The sequence below is a fragment of the Coregonus clupeaformis genome, chromosome 15, assembly GCF_020615455.1.
Source record: "Coregonus clupeaformis isolate EN_2021a chromosome 15, ASM2061545v1, whole genome shotgun sequence".
In the NCBI taxonomy this organism is placed as follows: Eukaryota; Metazoa; Chordata; class Actinopteri; order Salmoniformes; family Salmonidae; genus Coregonus; species Coregonus clupeaformis.
In genome coordinates this window covers 51,759,132-51,776,713 of record NC_059206.1, presented here as the reverse complement: position 1 = coordinate 51,776,713, position 17,582 = coordinate 51,759,132, and the positions used below count along the sequence as shown (strand labels likewise).

General features: G+C 44.0%; 1 protein-coding gene across 2 annotated transcripts in view; it reads right to left on the bottom strand.

Annotated features, from left to right (window-relative positions):
* The window catches only part of sardh (sarcosine dehydrogenase), an 87,045-nt gene that overhangs the window by 22,936 nt on the left and 46,527 nt on the right, over positions 1 to 17,582 (bottom strand). For both annotated transcript variants that reach the window (XM_041899010.2, XM_041899012.2), the window contains exons 11-17: positions 13,952 to 14,042; positions 13,736 to 13,877; positions 10,152 to 10,235; positions 9,819 to 9,932; positions 9,539 to 9,677; positions 8,528 to 8,641; positions 5,202 to 5,349 (exon numbers count right to left, since the gene is read on the bottom strand). In XM_041899010.2, the coding sequence (XP_041754944.1) occupies positions 5,202 to 5,349; positions 8,528 to 8,641; positions 9,539 to 9,677; positions 9,819 to 9,932; positions 10,152 to 10,235; positions 13,736 to 13,877; positions 13,952 to 14,042 (832 nt within the window). The remainder of the gene's footprint in view (positions 1 to 5,201; positions 5,350 to 8,527; positions 8,642 to 9,538; positions 9,678 to 9,818; positions 9,933 to 10,151; positions 10,236 to 13,735; positions 13,878 to 13,951; positions 14,043 to 17,582) is intronic.

Sequence of the window (17,582 nt, the reverse complement as noted above, 5' to 3'; positions counted from 1 at the left end):
CAGTCATGTGAAATCCATAGATTAGGACTGATTTTCTTATATGAACTGTAACTCAGTAAAATATTGTTGCATGTTGCGTTTATATTTTTGTTCAGTATATGTACAGTGGGGAGAACAAGTATTTGATACACTGCCGCTTTTGCAGGTTTTCCTACTTACAAAGCATGTAGAGGTCTGTAATTTTTATCATAGGTACACTTCAACTGTGAGAGACGGAATCCAAAACAAAAATCCAGAAAGTCACATTGTATGATTTTTAAGTAATTAATACATCAGAAAAGCAGAACTTAATATTTGGTACAGAAACCTTTGTTTGCAATTACAGAGATCATACGTTTCCTGTAGGTCTTGACCAGGTTTGCAAACACTGCAGCAGGGATTTTGGCCCACTCCTCCATACAGACCTTCTCCAGATCCTTCAGGTTTCGGGGCTGTCGCTGGGCAATACGGACTTTCAGCTCCCTCCAAAGATTATCTATTGGGTTCAGGTCTGGAGACTGGCTAGGCCACTCCAGGACCTTGAGATGCTTCTTACGGAGCCACTCCTTTGTTGCCCTGGCTGTGTGTTTCGGGTCGTTGTCATGCTGGAAGACCCAGCCACGACCCATCTTCAATGCTCTTACTGAGGGAAGGAGGTTGTTGGCCAAGATCTCGCGATACATGGCCCCAACCATCCTCCCCTCAATACGGTGCAGTCGTCCTGTCCCCTTTGCAGAACAGCATCCCCAAATAATGATGTTTCCACCTCCATGCTTCACGGTTGGGATGGTGTTCTTGGGGTTGTACTCATCCTTCTTCTTCCTCCAAACACGGCGAGTGGAGTTTAGACCAAAAAGCTATATTTTTGTCTCATCAGACAACATGACCTTCTCCCATTCCTCCTCTGGATCATCCAGATGGTCATTGGCAAACTTCAGATGGGCCTGGACATGCGCTGGCTTGAGCAGGGGGACCTTGCGTGCGCTGCAGGATTTTAATCCATGACGGCGTAGTGTGTTACTAATGGTTTTCTTTGAGACTGTGGTCCCAGCTCTCTTCAGGTCATTGACCAGGTCCCGCCGTGTAGTTCTGGGCTGATCCCTCACCTTCCTCATGATCATTGATGCCCCACGAGGGGAGATCTTGCATGGAGCCCCAGACCGAGGGTGATTGACCGTCATCTTGAACTTCTTCCATTTTCTAATAATTGCGCCAACAGTTGTTGCCTTCTCACCAAGCTGTTTGCCTATTGTCCTGTAGCCCATCCCAGCCTTGTGCAGGTCTACAATTTTATCCCTGATGTCCTTACACAGCTCTCTGGTCTTGGCCATTGTGGAGAGGTTGGAGTCTGTTTGATTGAGTGTGTGGACAGGTGTCTTTTATACAGGTAACGAGTTCAAACAGGTGCAGTTAATACAGGTAATGAGTGGAGAACAGGAGGGCTTCTTAAAGAAAAACTAACAGGTCTGTGAGAGCCGGAATTCTTACTGGTTGGTAGGTGATCAAATACTTTTGCAGAAAAACAGCCCCAAAGCATGATGTTTCCACCCCCATGCTTCATTCTTTGTCCTCCAAACATGACGAGTTGAGTTTTTACCAAAAAGTTCTATTTTGGTTTCATCTGACCATCTGACATTCTCCCAATCCTCTTCTGGATCATCCAAATGCACTCTAGCAAACTTCAGACGGGCCTGGACATGTACTGGCTTAAGCAGGGGAACACGTCTGGCACTGCAGGATTTGAGTCCCTGGCGGCGTAGTGTGTTACTGATGGTAGGCTTTGTTACTTTGGTCCCAGCTCTCTGCAGGTCATTCACTAGGTCCCCCCGTGTGGTTCTGGGATTTTTGCTCACCGTTCTTGTGATCATTTTGACCCCACGGGGTGAGATCTTGCGTGGAGCCCCAGATCGAGGGAGATTATCAGTGGTCTTGTATGTCTTCCATTTCCTAATAATTGCTCCCACAGTTGATTTCTTCAAACCAAGCTGCTTACCTATTGCAGATTCAGTCTTCCCAGCCTGGTGCAGGTCTACAATTTTGTTTCTGGTGTCCTTTGACAGCTCTTTGGTCTTGGCCATAGTGGAGTTTGGAGTGTGACTGTTTGAGGTTGTGGACAGGTGTTTTTATACTGATAACAAGTTCAAACAGGTGCCATTAATACAGGTAACGAGTGGAGGACAGAGGAGCCTCTTAAAGAAGAAGTTACAGGTCTGTGAGAGCCAGAAATCTTGCTTGTTTGTAGGTGACCAAATACTTATTTTCCACCATAATTTGCAAATAAATTCATTAAAAATCCTACAATGTGATTTTCTGGATTTTTTTCTCTCATTTTGTCTGTCTTAGTTGACGTGTACCTATGATTAAAATTACAGGCCTCTTTCATCTTTTTAAGTGGGAGAACTTGCACAATTGGTGGCTGACTAAATACTTTTTTCCCCCACTGTAACTATGTGTATGTGACTGTATGTAACTACACTATGTGGCCAAAAGGATGTTAACACCCCTTCAAATGAGTGGATTCGGCTTTTTCAGCCACACCCATTGCTGACAGGTGTATAAAATCGAGCACACAGCCATGCAATCTCCATAGACAAACATTGACCCGTACTGAAGAGCTCAGTGACTTTCAATGTGGCACCGTCATAGGATGCCACCTTTCCAAAACGTCAGTTTGTCAAATGTCTGCCCTGCTAGGAATACCTGGAATAGTATAACAGTAATCCTTCTACCCCCCCCTCCCCCACCCCCCCATTAAAAAAATATGGCTATCCTAAGTTGAATGCACCAATTTGTAAGTCGCTCTGGATAAGAGCGTCTGCTAAATGACTTAAATGAAAATGTAACTATGTATTTAACTTTGTGTGTGTAACTCTGTGTGTGTAAGTGTGTGTGTGTGTGTAACCGTGTGTGTGTGTGTGTGTGTGTGTGTGTGTGCGTAACTGTGTGTGTGTGTGTGTGTAACTGTGTGTGTGTGTGTGTGTGTGTGTAACTGTGTGTGTGTGTGTGTGTGTGTGTGTGTGTGTGTGTGTGTGTGTGTGTGTGTGTGTGTATAGTGGTTGTGCTGATGACTAGTGGCTTACTCTAAGTAGAAGTGAGAGCCTCATCTTAGAATCTGCAGACATGAGAAATGAGGGAGTGTTTTATTGAGCTGGGTTATTTGCCATTCCGTTCCGTAAGCGTTCAGCGAATCATTTACCGTTTTTAATACTATCGCCTGATAAACCCAGGGGGATGGAAATGTAGCTACCACACAGTTTCCACATACTAGATGCTGTAATGGAACTGCAGGGTTGATTAAATTGCTGTGTAGCGAGAGAAAACGAACGTTGCAATGCCAATGGTTTCATATAACTTAGCATATGTGAGGCTGTTATGCTCAAGTGGCATGAAATCAGACCACAATGAGTACTATGATCAAGATTTTATGACTGTTGAGTGTTGCATCTATTCCCCATCGCTCTAACAGTTACAGAATAGTGTTTCATCACAAGGAGAGTGTAACGTATGACGTACTCCTTCCTAGGTTTGGCTCAAAGAGAGAGATGGAAATAACAGGTCCTTTCCCGAGTGAAGATTGCTGTGCATGATGACACATTCCATGCTGGGTTTGACGTCAGAGACCATTTAACAGATATATATATATATATACACATATATAGATAGAGAGACATAGATAGATAGATAGATAGATAGATAGATAGATATATAGATAGATAGATAGATAGATAGATAGATAGATAGATAGATAGATAGATAGATAGATAGATAGAGGCCAGAGGAACGTCAAGAATTCTCTAACTGAGGAGACATGCAGGTAGATCGTATTACACCACACACACACACAAGGAAAGAGAGAAAGTGAGAGATGAAAGGCCAACAGACAGAAAGAGAGAGAGAGTGCGAGTGAGAGAACGAACAGCTTCCAGTCCAGTACTTTTGACCCCATCTGCATTATCAGAACAAACTAGACTAGAGGGACCATTCTGTTAACAGGACACAGTGTCCTGTAGGTTTCAGGATTGCAGCAGGGGTACTCACAACCAGAGGTGTGAACCAAAACGTTTTAGGGGGCAGGGATGGCCAAATACACTATATATATACACAAAAGTATGCGGACACCCCTTCAAATTAGTGGATTCGACTATTTCAGCCACACCCGTTTCTGACAGGTGTATAAAATCGAGCACACAGCCATGCAATCTCCAAAGACAAACATTGGCAGTAGAATGGCCTTACTGAAGAGCTCAGTGACATTCAACGTGGCACCGTCATAGGATGCCACCTTTCCAACAAGTCAGTTCGTCAAATTTCTGCCCTGCTAGAGCTGCCCCGGTCAACTGTAAGTGCTGTTATTGTGAAGTGGAAACATCTAGGTGAAACAACGGCTTCGCCGCAAAGTGGTAGGCCACACAAGCTCACAGAATGGGACCACCGAGTGCTGAAGCGCGCAGCACGTAAATTAATCTGTCCTCGGTTGCAACGCTCACTCCCGTGTTCCAAACAGCCTCTGGAAGCAACGTCAGCACAAGAACTGTTCGTCGGGAGCTTAAAGAAATGAGCAGTCGCACACAAGCCTAAGATTGGGATGAATGGAACACTGACTGCGAGCCAGGCCTAAAGCCCAACATCACTGCCTGACCTCACTATTGCTCTTGTGGATGAATGGAAGCAAGTTCCCGCATCAATGTTCCAACACCTAGTGGAAAGCCTTCCCAGAAGAGTGGAGGCTATTATAGCGTGGTCCTCTGTAGCTCAGCTGGTAGAGCACGGCGCTTGTAACGCCAAGATAGTGGGTTCGATCCCCGGGACCACCCATACACAAAAATTTATGCATGCACGACTGTAAGTCGCTTCGGATAAAAGTGTCTGCTAAATGGCATATTATATTCTTTATTATTATAGCCACAAAAGGGGACCAACTCCAAGCAGGTGTCCACATACTTTTGGTCACGTAGTGTATATCTTGTATATATGTGTCCCAAAATTTGAGGGGTCAGTTTAAAAGAATGGCCATAACCACTCTGCTCAGGACAGTGATAAGGACCTGTTATTTCACCCATGAGGGGGGCTCACCTCTATCATTGTCTCCCCCAAACCTATGCTCCTGCCACGCTGTGTGGTTTCCATTGAGATGCACCAATAAGCAGGTTTCACCTCTTGGACCCCTGGATGGTTAGTGTAAGGGTAACATTAAGGCACCTGTTTGGGGGGTTCACACTCACCTCTTGGGTCCCTGGATGCTAATCATGCCCATGTCTTCAGAGTAGTCAGTCAGCTGGCAGTTGAAACCCTCGTCCTGTAGAACAGTCTTGATGTGGTTCCAGTTGTGTTCTGCTACACCTCCACCGATGGCCAGGTAGTATGCATCACCTGGTAGAGAGCGAGAGTCGAGACAGAAAGAGCGAGACATTCAGCACCAGAGATAGGTGTTTACTCATATATACTGTACAGTAAACACGACATACATAAGAGTGAGTACTCACATACACAGACAGTACAGGCACACACACACTTTACTTAAATACACATCAGTGGATATGTAGTCACATTTCCACCCCGCTCTGCCTTCACATCACAGCCAAAAGCCTGATCAATGCCTTCCAAACAACCCTTCAGACAAGTTTTCAGATTTCAATTTGTTTTCCCTTCCAGTCCCCGAATGACTTCAATGTTGCATCAGAAGTTAACTTCGTGAGCAAGCTGCTTGTTTACAAAGCAGGAGAAATCGTTCAGGAGCACTTTGCACTGCTAATATTTTCCTGTGTGTTGCATTTCCTGTGTACATGGGGCGTTCCATCAATTCAGTGCCTTTTGAGAAGTATAACTTGATCACACACAGTACCAGTCAAAAGTTTGGACACATTTTTACTTGTTTTTCAACAGGACAATGACCCAAAACACACCTCCAGGCTGTCTAAGGGCTATTTGAGAGTGATGAAGTGCTGCATCAGATGACCTGGCCTCCACAATCGCCCGACCTCAACCCAATTGAGATGGTTTGGGATGAGTTGGACCACAGAGTGAAGGAAAAGCAGTTAACAAGTGCTCAGCATATGTGGGAACTCCTTCAAGACAGTTGGAAAACCATTCCTCATGAAGCTCATGAAGCTAGTTGAGAGAATGCCAAGAGTGTGCAAAGCTGTCATCAAGGCAAAGGGTGGCTATTTGAAGAATTTAAAATATATTGATTTGTTTAACACTTTTTTGGTTACTACATGATTCCATGTGTGTTATTTCATAGTTTGGATGTCTTCACTATTATTCTACAATGTATAAAATAGTAAAAATAAAGAAAAACTATAGTAAATGCCTATTAAGTGTCAAATAAAGTAACAGGTATGATCGTAACAGCGTTGACGATTTCATCTTAAGTCATCCATAAATCCCCTTGTGACAGGGGGAATGGAAGCTTGTTGTGTGCAACAGGGAGTGACAATTGAATGCAAGAAAACATTTTTATTGTCAAAACATGTCTAGCCTGTCTGTCTATGGGTAACAGGGTTGACGTGTTATGCTCGATCAGCTCAGTTTTCCACCACAAAAAAACAGAAAATGTCCAAAAAGACCGGCTCACCTGCTTTTTCACTATGATTAGACTATTAGATGTTCAATGTTTACCATACACACTTAACAGGGTTGACCTTAAAATGAGGGATAGACGTAAATGAATCCCTAATCACATCAAATAAATACTACATCTTACATTTACATTTACGTCATTTAGCAGATGCTCTTATCCAGAGCGACTTACAAATTGGTGCATTCACCTTATAGCCAGTGGGATAACCACTTAAGTTTTTTTTTTTTTGTGGGGTAAGGGGGGGTAGAAGGATTACTTTATCCTATCCCAGGTATTCCTTAAAGAGGTGGGGTTTCAAGTGTCTCCGGAAGGTGGTGAGTGACTCGGCTGTCCTGGCGTTGTGAGGGAGATTGTTCCACCATTGGGGAGCCCAGCCAACAGCGAGTTGCAGTAATCCAGATGGGAGATGACAAGTGCCTGGATTAGGACCTGTGCCGCTTCCTGTGTAAGGCAGGGTCGTACTCTCCGAATGTTGTAGAGCATGAACCTACAGGATCGGGTCACCGCCTTGATGTTAGCGGAGAACGACAGGGTGTTGTCCAGGGTCACACCAAGGTTCTTTGCACTCTGGGAGGAGGACACAATGGAGTTGTCAACCGTGATGGCGAGATCATGGAGCGGGCAGTCCTTCCCCGGGAGGAAGAGCAGCTCCGTCTTGCCGAGGTTCAGCTTGAGTTACGTACAAATAGGTCGTCGTCGGGTGAGGTTGTGTCTCTCTCTGGCGGGAGGTAAGCTTGGCTTATATGGCTTATATACATAGTTTGGGCTTTGTCGAGTAAAGCTTAAACTATGTATTTAGATTGTAGTTAGGTATTGTAGGTAGTTATCGTGGGTTGTTGTATGTAATTATTGTAGGTTAGCAATATAACTAGGGCTTTACAATGATGGTGAAAACTTGGGAGAAATAAAAATGCAATATTGGTGCACAATTTCTACTTAAAATATCAAAAAGGGACACAAAAGGCACTCTTTTCGTGGAACGATCCACATAACATTGCAGATTGGGAAAATAGGTTAGACAAGGCAATACTTCAAGGTAGCAAAAAGCAGGAAGGTCTGTACTCATCGATTCCCGGTGAAAAAGTCTCTACATTTATTCCACACTTCATGGTGATTACACCCCAAGCCCTCCTACAAAAGTTTCTCTACAGTACACATTTAGTCATTTAGCAGACGCTCTTATCCAGAGCAACTTACAGTTAGTGCATTCATCTTTAGATAGCTAGGTGGGACAACCACATACTGTATCACAGTCATAGTAAGTAAATTTTTCCTCAATAAAGTAGCTAATCAGGAAAGTCTGTGCTAGTAAGTGGGAAAAAGTAAACTGCGAGTGTTAGTTCACAAAAGTTTTTATTTGTATTTATTTATTTTTAGATTATTTTAATTTAGTCTTTGAAGATAGTCCAAAGATGGGTAGGGACTCTGCTGTCCTAGCTTCAGGGGGAAGCTGGTTCCACCATTGGGGTGCCAGGACAGAGAAGAGCTTTGACTGGGCAGTATGTAATTTTAGTGAGTAGTACGCAAGACAGATTTCGGACACGGCCACTGTGTCTCTGACCACTGCTAGTTACAAGCAAGCTACTGTAGCACTGCCGTGTTACTTAAATATTCTACAAGGGCGTCTCTACAGAGAACATCCATTCTAAGGTTAAGTCAGAGGAGTTCATGAAAATATGAATAGGTCCTGTGAGGCTCAGTTGGTGAGAGTGTAGCGCTAGCAATGCCAATGTTGTTGGTTCCATTTCCACAGGGATCACATACACATACTAAAAATGTATGCACTCACTGTACTTTAAGTCACTTTGGATAAAATCGTCTGCTAAGTGGAATATATTTTCTGAGGTTAAGTCACAGGAGGTAAGTAAGTCACAGATGATGATTAATGATACATGTGCAATGTCCCTGTCAAATACATAATACATGAACATTGAAATGAATGAAATCCCCATCCCACTCTCCTCTTACCGTTGGACTCTGGTGTCAGGGGCAGGTTGGAAGTGCCAGCCTCTAGCCGGCTGACTGTGAGATCAGCCTCAGATCCTCCTCTCTTGTTCAGCATACAGGTGTACACAGTTGAGCCTGCAACACAAGGATCCAGCTGTCAATCAAACCAGCACATGGGAGGACACATACATCCTCCCGAGTGGCGCAGTGCCACTAGAGATCCTGGTTCGAATCCAGGCTCTGTCGTAGCCGGCCGCGACCGGGAGACCCATGGGGCGGCGCACAATTGGCCCAGCGACGTCCAGGGTAGGGGAGGGAATGGCCGGCAGGGATGTAGCTCAGTTGGTAAAGCATGGCGTTTGCAACGCCAGGGTTGTGGGTTCGATTCCCACGGGGGGGGTATGAAAAAAATTAAAAATAATAATAATGTATGCACTCACTAACTGTAAGTCGCTCTGGATAAGAGTGTCTGCTAAATGACTCAAATGTAAATGTAAATACATAGGAGGGAGGGGTGATGAGTAGTCCTGTGAAGCATTTTGTGACAAGTGTTGCTCTAGAAAGGGCTATATACATTTGATTGAATGATTGATTGATTAGTAGGACCTGACCATGTCACCCGACCTGCAACATTATATGTATAACAATTGTTCCTAATCAGGAGAAGCTCAGGGCCCTAGGGATGAAGAATACCCTACTGTTTAGACACACGGTCATGGCTAGGCCATGTGGTGGCATGAGGTTAGCTAAGACCCCTCACTATGACTAAGTGAGACCAAAGCCACAATGTTCCAGTGTTCACATGCAGCATGACTCAGAGGATGTGTGTGGGGGCAGATGGATTGGACTGTACCTCAAAACTCATCTGTAATTTAAATAGTCCTGTATCTCCTCTCCTGCCTCACTGGGTACTGCTGGGCTGCATTATTCAGGGGCCAGCGGGCCCTTTCACAGCAGTGTGGGTGGGTGTGTGTGTGTGCATGCATTTTTGTGTATGCAAACATTCTGTGGTAGTCATGCGTGAAGACTCACCTGGAACTTTGTTGACATCGGCGGAGAATAGCCAATCGGCAGCCCTCTTAGCATCTGGCCCGGTGAGGTAAAACTTTCCAAAGTAGGACATGTCAAACACTGAGACTCCATGTCTGCACATCAGACACTCATTTTTGATCTGAAAAACAAACACACACCCCTTTAAGGACAGAAAATTCCGCTGAAAAATCGATCAAATGTTTTCATGAAGCCCTTTTTACAGCAACATTTTGTCACAAAGTGCTTTACAATAACCCAACCAGTACAAATAGATGCTTACCACATGGTGATGTGGAGGGTAGTCAAAGGTGTACTCCTTGCCAAGCAGCTCATTGTATTTGTAGTTCTGGTTCTTGCTAATATCATAGGCCCCGTACCAATCATAGTCCAGAACCTACAACCACAAAAAACACACATTAGGTCAATGGTCAGAAACCTTACATCTCTTCTCTGTACTAAGCTTTCAAATCCTTTTAAGAAGAACAATTATTAACCATTGTGACAGGTATCCCTGGAGCCGTTTCTAGGGTTTAAGTGCCTTGCCCAAGGGCACAACAGCAGGAGACAGATCGAGGATTTCATACCAGCAACCGCTCAGATGCGTGTTTCTTACCGGAGCAGCACCGTCCCGGTTGAACCATCCTGGTCTCTCCCAACCATGTCTCTCCTGGAACACACAGCCCTGCTCCGTCAGAACCTAGAGAAACACAGTCACACAACAATTAGCATTACAATTAGCTTTCACACACTAAATCAAATCAAAATGTATTTGCCACATGCGCTGAATACAACAGGTGTAGACCTTACCGTGAAATGCTTACTTACAAGCCCTTAACCAACAATGCAGTTAAGAAAAATAGAGTTAAGAAAATATTAACTAAATAAACTATAACAATAATGAGGCTATATACAAGGGGTACTGGTACCAAGTCAATGTGCGGGGGTACACGGACAGAAGGGGAAACCCAGACACGTCACAGGGGCTATAAAACTGAAGAATCCATTTAGAACGTTTTCTCAATACCAAATATGGTCGTAAGAAGAGGAAGTCCAGTCATGGCTAGCGGGAGAGGATGGAACTAGGTGAAACTGGGCCGACATTCTGCTAATTTTCTCATCAACGAAACATCTGATCTCAATAAATGTTTAGGTTCCCAAAACTACAAATCTGTTACGAACACAGTGCACTAAGTTTTATAGACTTGAAGCTTTGCCGAAGTTTTAAAAAATGCCGTTGTTTAGAAGGAGTGCAAGGTCGAGCACACGTACACTTCACAGAGGAGGCGTTCCCTGACGGAAATATGCAAATACATGCTACAACGCACCAATAGGACCTCGCTAGCTCGCGCTTGGCTCTGCCCACCTCCTTGTTTGTTCTGCCCACTATGCTTCATTTGCTCCCACTGTAAACGATACAGATTAACTATCTATGGGTTATAAATATCTTTGCTAATACCATAGAGCACCTACAGTCACACAACTAGCATTAGCATACCTGCACTTATAACCCACAGTCAGCATTATTATGCTTTAATGCAATGGTATCACCATCAGGCATTATCATAACTTGTATTGTACAGTTCCTATTAACATTAATACCATAATGTCACCATCATCTTTATTATTGAACAATTACCATAATCATTACTTTTCTTTGGTCACTAATGGCCTCCAATATTTTAAGTACCTAGAAATGAGTCATTTCTCTTTCAACAGTTAGAACCCTGGTTGCTAGGCGATCCCCCTCATTCTGAGATTCTGAAGGAAGGCTCTCTTGGCCAGGAGCGGAGAGGTGTCACAGGGGCTGCTGTGTTCTCAACCAGAAAACATGTATTTTCCTGCTTTTATAATGATAATAATGCTGCCGTATCATACTTATACGGAACAAATATTAGATTTTACTGAGTTACAGTTCATATAAGAAAATCAGTCAATTGAAATAAATTAATTAGGCCCTAATTTATGGATTTCACATGACTTGGCATAGGCCAACCCACTTGGGAGCCAGGCCCACCGACTGGGGAGCCAGGCCCAGCCAATCAGAATGAGTTTTTCCCCACAAAAGGGCTTTATTACAGACAGAAACACTCAGTTTCATCAGCTGTCCAGGAGGCTGGTCTCAGACGATGCCACAGGTGAAGAAGCTGGATGTGGAGGTCCAGGGCTGGCGTGGTTACACGTGGTCTGTGGATGTGAGGCCGGTTGGACGTAGTGCCAAATTCTCTAAAACAACGTTGAGGTGGCTTACGGTAGAGAAATTAACATTACATTTCTGGCAACTGATCTGGTGGACATTCCTGCAGTCAACATGCCAATTGCACACTCCCTCAATACTTCAGACATCTGTGGCATTGTGTTGTGTGACAAATCTGCACATTTTAGAGTGGCCTTTTATTGTCCCCAGCACAAGTTGCACCTGTGTAATGAGCATGCTGTTTAATCAGCTTCTTGATATGCCACACCTGCCAGGTGGATGGATTTTCTTGGCAAATGAGAAATGCTCACTAACAGGGATATAATTTTTTTTGATAAATAAGCTTTTTGTTCGTATGGAAAATGTCTGGGATCTTTTATTTCAGCTCATGAAACATAGGACCAACACTTTACATGTTGCGTTTATATTTTTGTTCAGTATATATAGTTCCAAAAATAACAGCGCCTGTTTTGATTGCCGTTGCCATGCCGATGGAGCCCTTCCATTACTTCGAGTTGGGAGCTGTTAGCTGAGGGCAGCACTGATTTAATCCAATATTATCTTTATACTGCAGATGGATAAACAGTCAGCTGGAACAACAGATAAAACCTTTGTTATTGTGAGTGTGTTTTGAACCATTGAGTGTGTTGTGATGAGAACAAAACAGCACAAATGAAATGAAAAAGAGAATACTATATATTGAGCACAACACAGCACAGCACACTTGATCAACAGTCACACAGCACTCAGCCCAGAGAGAGAAGCTGTATTTCTTATTCTAAGACTGATAAAATATTGAGGCCATCTTAGCAGGGATTGCACTTGTAATAGATGAGCAGCTAGTGGCTTTATTGCTAACGATCGAATTCAACAGGCCATTACAATGTGGGATGATCTGCTCACTACATTAACCGAGAGGAGAGGAGAAGTGGTATTTTTGGAAACACTTATGCAGTGCACCATCTCTTTATTCAGCAGCTTAGCAACAAGTCCTACACACACACAGACACACACCTTACCTCAGGCACACAATTGCACGTTTGAATTGAATGTGTTGTTGATCGTGATCATTATTTTTTTATCAAGTGTCACTTCCTTTAAATGACACGGCGAGGGGTTATAAATCATTCTGTTAATGATGTAGTGTAATTGTCTCGAAATGGCTGAGATGTCAATTGAGGCATACTATGAGAAAATATGGTAGCTAATTTATTGTATTCAGTGGTTGTAGAGCAGGGTTCTTCAACTCCGGTCCTTGAGGGCCGAAACACCTCTGTTTTTCATCCTCTCCTTCTAACCAGGGGCTAATTCAGACCTGGGACACCAGGTGAGTGCAATTAACTAACAGGTAGAAATAAAAAACAGAAGTGTTTCGGCCCTCCAGGACCGGAATTGAAGAACCCTGTTGTAGAGTATGGCTTCAGGGCTCACTCACAAACACACAGACTAAAACACAGAGACAGGAGTGCACACGTGCACACACAGATCACTACCCCCCTCCCACCCGCAACACAAACGCACGCACACACACAATTTCCATTTGTTCTGTCATCACATTAAATGTGTCAATTAGCCAATCGCACGGTGAGGTTAGAGAGGCTAATAGAATAGAAGAACCCGAGCACCTTGCTTTTCTCCTCCTCCTCTCCCGGGGAATTGCTCTCCTTTATCTCTTTAAGTTGAATTAAATCCAGACGACTGTCTGTCTATTATTATATGTTAACATTGATTAGCCTCCCAGCCAGACAGAGGCCTTAGTAGAACAGATGAGGGGAAGAGAGAGAGAGAGAGAGAGAGAGAGAGAGAGAGAGAGAGAGAGAGAGAGAGAGAGAGAGAGAGACTGCAGCGTCACATTAACAAATGAGAGAAAAGGAAAGATTAAAAAGTAGAGGTGGAGGAGGGAGAAGGGAGTGAGGTGAGAAAAGAGTTGGAGGAGAAGAGAGACAAGGCAGTCAGGTAGTGGATAAGAGGGGGAGCAATGACCTGTGGTGACCAAGCAGTACCTTGTGGAAGGGGTCTGTCCTCATGTTGCGAGAGGCCAGAGGCTCATCAAAGGGGAATACTACAGAGTAGTTCTTAGCATAGGACTCATGACTCCGCTCTCTGATCCACTTATTGTTGTCTGTCAGGGAGTGGTGGAACCGCCTGTTGAGGAGAAAGAGAGCTTTGACAACTATCTCTCTCTCTGTGTGTGTGTGTGTCTGTGTGTGTGTCCATACCTGATGTCGTAGCCGTACATGTCCTTCTCAGGACGTCCATGGATGATCCAGTGGGCTAGCTCCCTGCCACAGCCTCCTCCCAGCATCATACCTGCAACACACACACAGATAGATCAGTATCACACACACTTAGATAGCCTTCAATCAATCTCTCTCTCTCTCTCTCGCTCTCTCAAGGCCAGGGCTCTGAAGGTGCGCACACACAGGGGAGGCTGTCTGTCCATCACTGACGTAAAATACAGCTCTCACTAATGTCATATCACAGATGTAACATCAAAAGGCCAGGTGACAGGGGAGGAGAGGTAGAGGATCACTCAACCAGTGGCGATTTTAGTATGTCAATCTTGGTGGGGCCCAAAAACATTTTTTGATGCATGCCAGCGAAGCCACTACACAACTCTAAACAATACATTAAATGCACTATAACGGTGACAAACGGTGCCCACAAACTTTTAGGGTCTACATAAAGCTGTCCTGAAAGTGGAGCTTATGGCTGACTTGCTTAAATAAATATGGTCTCTACTGGCTCCTGGTGAATTTGTGTAACTGGATAAGAACCACATTCTCCTTCAATAATAATGAATGTCGACATGAGTTTTGACTTTTGAACCATACACAAACATTATTACATTTATGTTCAGTAAATTCACAATGTTTATTCTTATATAATTAACACTTAGTTCTAAGTATAAGCAAGTTCAAGCAAACTGCGATGAGGTAGACTTATTTCTTCAGCAATTTCAAAATAGACAGTGACAGAAATTCAGATAGATATTAGTTCAGATAAATTCAGCAAGATGTTGAGGCCTTCACTTTACTATTCTTTAAGTCACCACAGAGAGAGAAAGAGAGAGAGAGAGAGACCCATACTCAGCGGTTAGCCTAACATTTGAAGTATTTTATTAGGCCTACATGGTCTAAAAAGGAAGAACAATACAAATCACGAGGATCCACTTTTATAGGCAATATACAGACGCACTGACAGCGCATTGCGCAAACAAAACAACTCCCTGTACACCAAGTCAGAACCGTAGGCTAAATTAACAGGGGCACATAAGCAGACAATGAAAGCTCTTACAATGTGGGCAGGTAAGCAGGCAATGAAAGCTGTTACAATATTCGAAGATGAGATTTCTCTAAAACAGGCTATAGGCTACATGTGCACCACCAGGTCAGAACAGTAGGCTAAGTTATGAGGGGGAAAGGATCCAAATTATTAGGGTGAGGCACATGGGCTATTAACTGCTTACTACACAACATACACTTAGTATTCCTTTCTTAGCTGCAGTAAACACATCTCCCTGGCATATTACATCACTTATGCAGCAGCATCCTAGACATATTTATGGACTCACCATTGTTGTGCTGTGCTCACTTAAACAGGAAGTTGGCAAGGTGGTCCTTCTTGTGGGCAAACTTCTCAAGTACTTTGTCATCAAAGTCTGGCATCCTCTGGATGAAGTCATCCTGGATTGACAGCATGGCCAATGCATTTAACCTTTTCTGGCCAATGGAGTTGCGTATGAAGGTTTTTATCCTTTTATGGGTGGAAAAGTTTCTCTCTGACTCGGCGGTTGTCATCGGAGTGGTGATTTTGAGACGAGAGACCATCTCAGACAAGGCCTCCTGCAGGTTGTTCTCGTAGGGTGATTTCAATAAAGAAAGTGCTGTCTTTCCAGTGAGCAGCTCGTGATGCCGGTAGACAGTGAACAGCTCCCTTTTCAACTTCTCCTGGTTGCCAACAGGCCATAGCTTGGTAGCACACTGCGGTCAGAAAGGAATCCTTCAGTAGCGTTTGGACACCACGTACATTACCACTCATCTTAGGTTTGTGCAACCAGCTTCTCCTTGACATTCAGTGGCGCTAGGACTTGTTTGATGGTGTTGTAGAGGCCAACACCAGTTTAGCCTTTCACCTCTACAAAAACCTCTCACACACAGTTGTCTGGTAACATGTAGCGCAGCACTATTACCATCTGTGATTTACAGGAGACGTCAGTGGTCTCGTCTGCCTGTACAGACACAAAAGGAGTCTCAGACACCTCCTTAGCTATAGCGTCTCTGTACACTTCACACATACAGTCCAAAAGTTCTTTTTGGATCGTGCTTGATGAGCCCTTAAAAATAGGTTGGTCATCATAATGCCTTTGTAGCCTGTAATCGCCTTCACACATGGTCTCAAAAATACACCTGAAAACGCCTGTGTTCAAGGAGTCGGCCGACTCGTCTTGGCCCCGCAGTGCTGTCTCACAATTGCCATACAATTTAATGCATGCTACAATTCTGGCAAGCACGTACCTATTCTCCTCCGTTTGTTGGTTGTGGAGGTCGATGGCTCGTCTACATGCGGTGTCTAGCTGAGCCACAACATTTAATTTCCCCGGTAATCCCAGTTTAACAGTGTTGTCTTCTATGTTTTAAACTCTTAATCCCAGATTTGGACCGCACACGCTCTACACTGAATAGCAGGCAGGGGAAGCAAAATAGTGATTGCTTTGCAACGCTAGCACTGCTTCCTTCCAAACCACTCATTGTTGAATTTGCAATTTCCGACTTGTTATGTAATGCTAATATCCAATGGCCGATGAGCACCGAGAGGTTTTATCTCCAGTAGATTGTCGACTTGATTCATGATGATGACTGCTAGCTTGCTAGCTAAGACTTTGAAAGTATGATGTTGACATGATCAGTCCAATCAAAGCTACTGTATTTTATCTGTGGCCAATGACAGCCTTCTTGGATGGGCACTTCTAATGTAACTCTATGGCAGCACCCAAGGGCCTTGAATTTGAGCTCTGCCCGTAGATTTTACGGTGACATAGTGTCCCCATGAGTGACAGAACACTGAGCCAATCATGGCGCAACTAGAGAACATTACCAACCCCTACGCTCTGTATTTCCACTGGCTGCCCCACCACCACAGAATGCACTGATCTAAACTGAAACAACTGCATTTTGGAGCTGCCTTACTCAAGAAAGCAAAAGCGAGACCACGTTTGTATACGGCTTTATTAACTCAATATCATTATATATATATTTTTACATTGTTTGCAAACTGATATGTGACACGTATTAATGGCAAATTAAGCAAAACAGGCTAGAATAGTTGGAGAAGGAAAAAAAGAGAGAATAGAATAAGGGGTGAGATGTGGCAGGGGGAGAGAGAGAGAGACAGAGAAAGAGAGAGAGACAGACAGCGATGAGTGAAAAGAACAGGGTGAAACAGAGAGAGGGTGGAGAGGAGAGAGGCTGTGTGTCTCAGTGTGTAGTACGGCGGTCTAGCTGGCTGGCCTGGCTAGCAGTGTCTCTGAAGGACGTTTTGCATGTTAGCAGACAGACAAGACAGATGAGATAGACACAGACAAACACTCATTAAAATGGGCCCAGCAACACAGCCTCACTAATTAACTACCGCCATCATCCAGCCCACCAGTCGTGCGTCGCCTGTCCCCCTCCAACAGATCTGGGACCCCCTCCAGAACCAAACAGGGCCGGAGGAGAGGGGGTGGAGGATGCTTAACAGGGGTGAGTTTCCAGAGTACTTTGTAGCTAATGTGGTCCTTTATATCTCGACACTCATAGAACAGCAAAGTGCTTATTTTGACCAGTGGTGTAAAGTACTTAAGTAAAA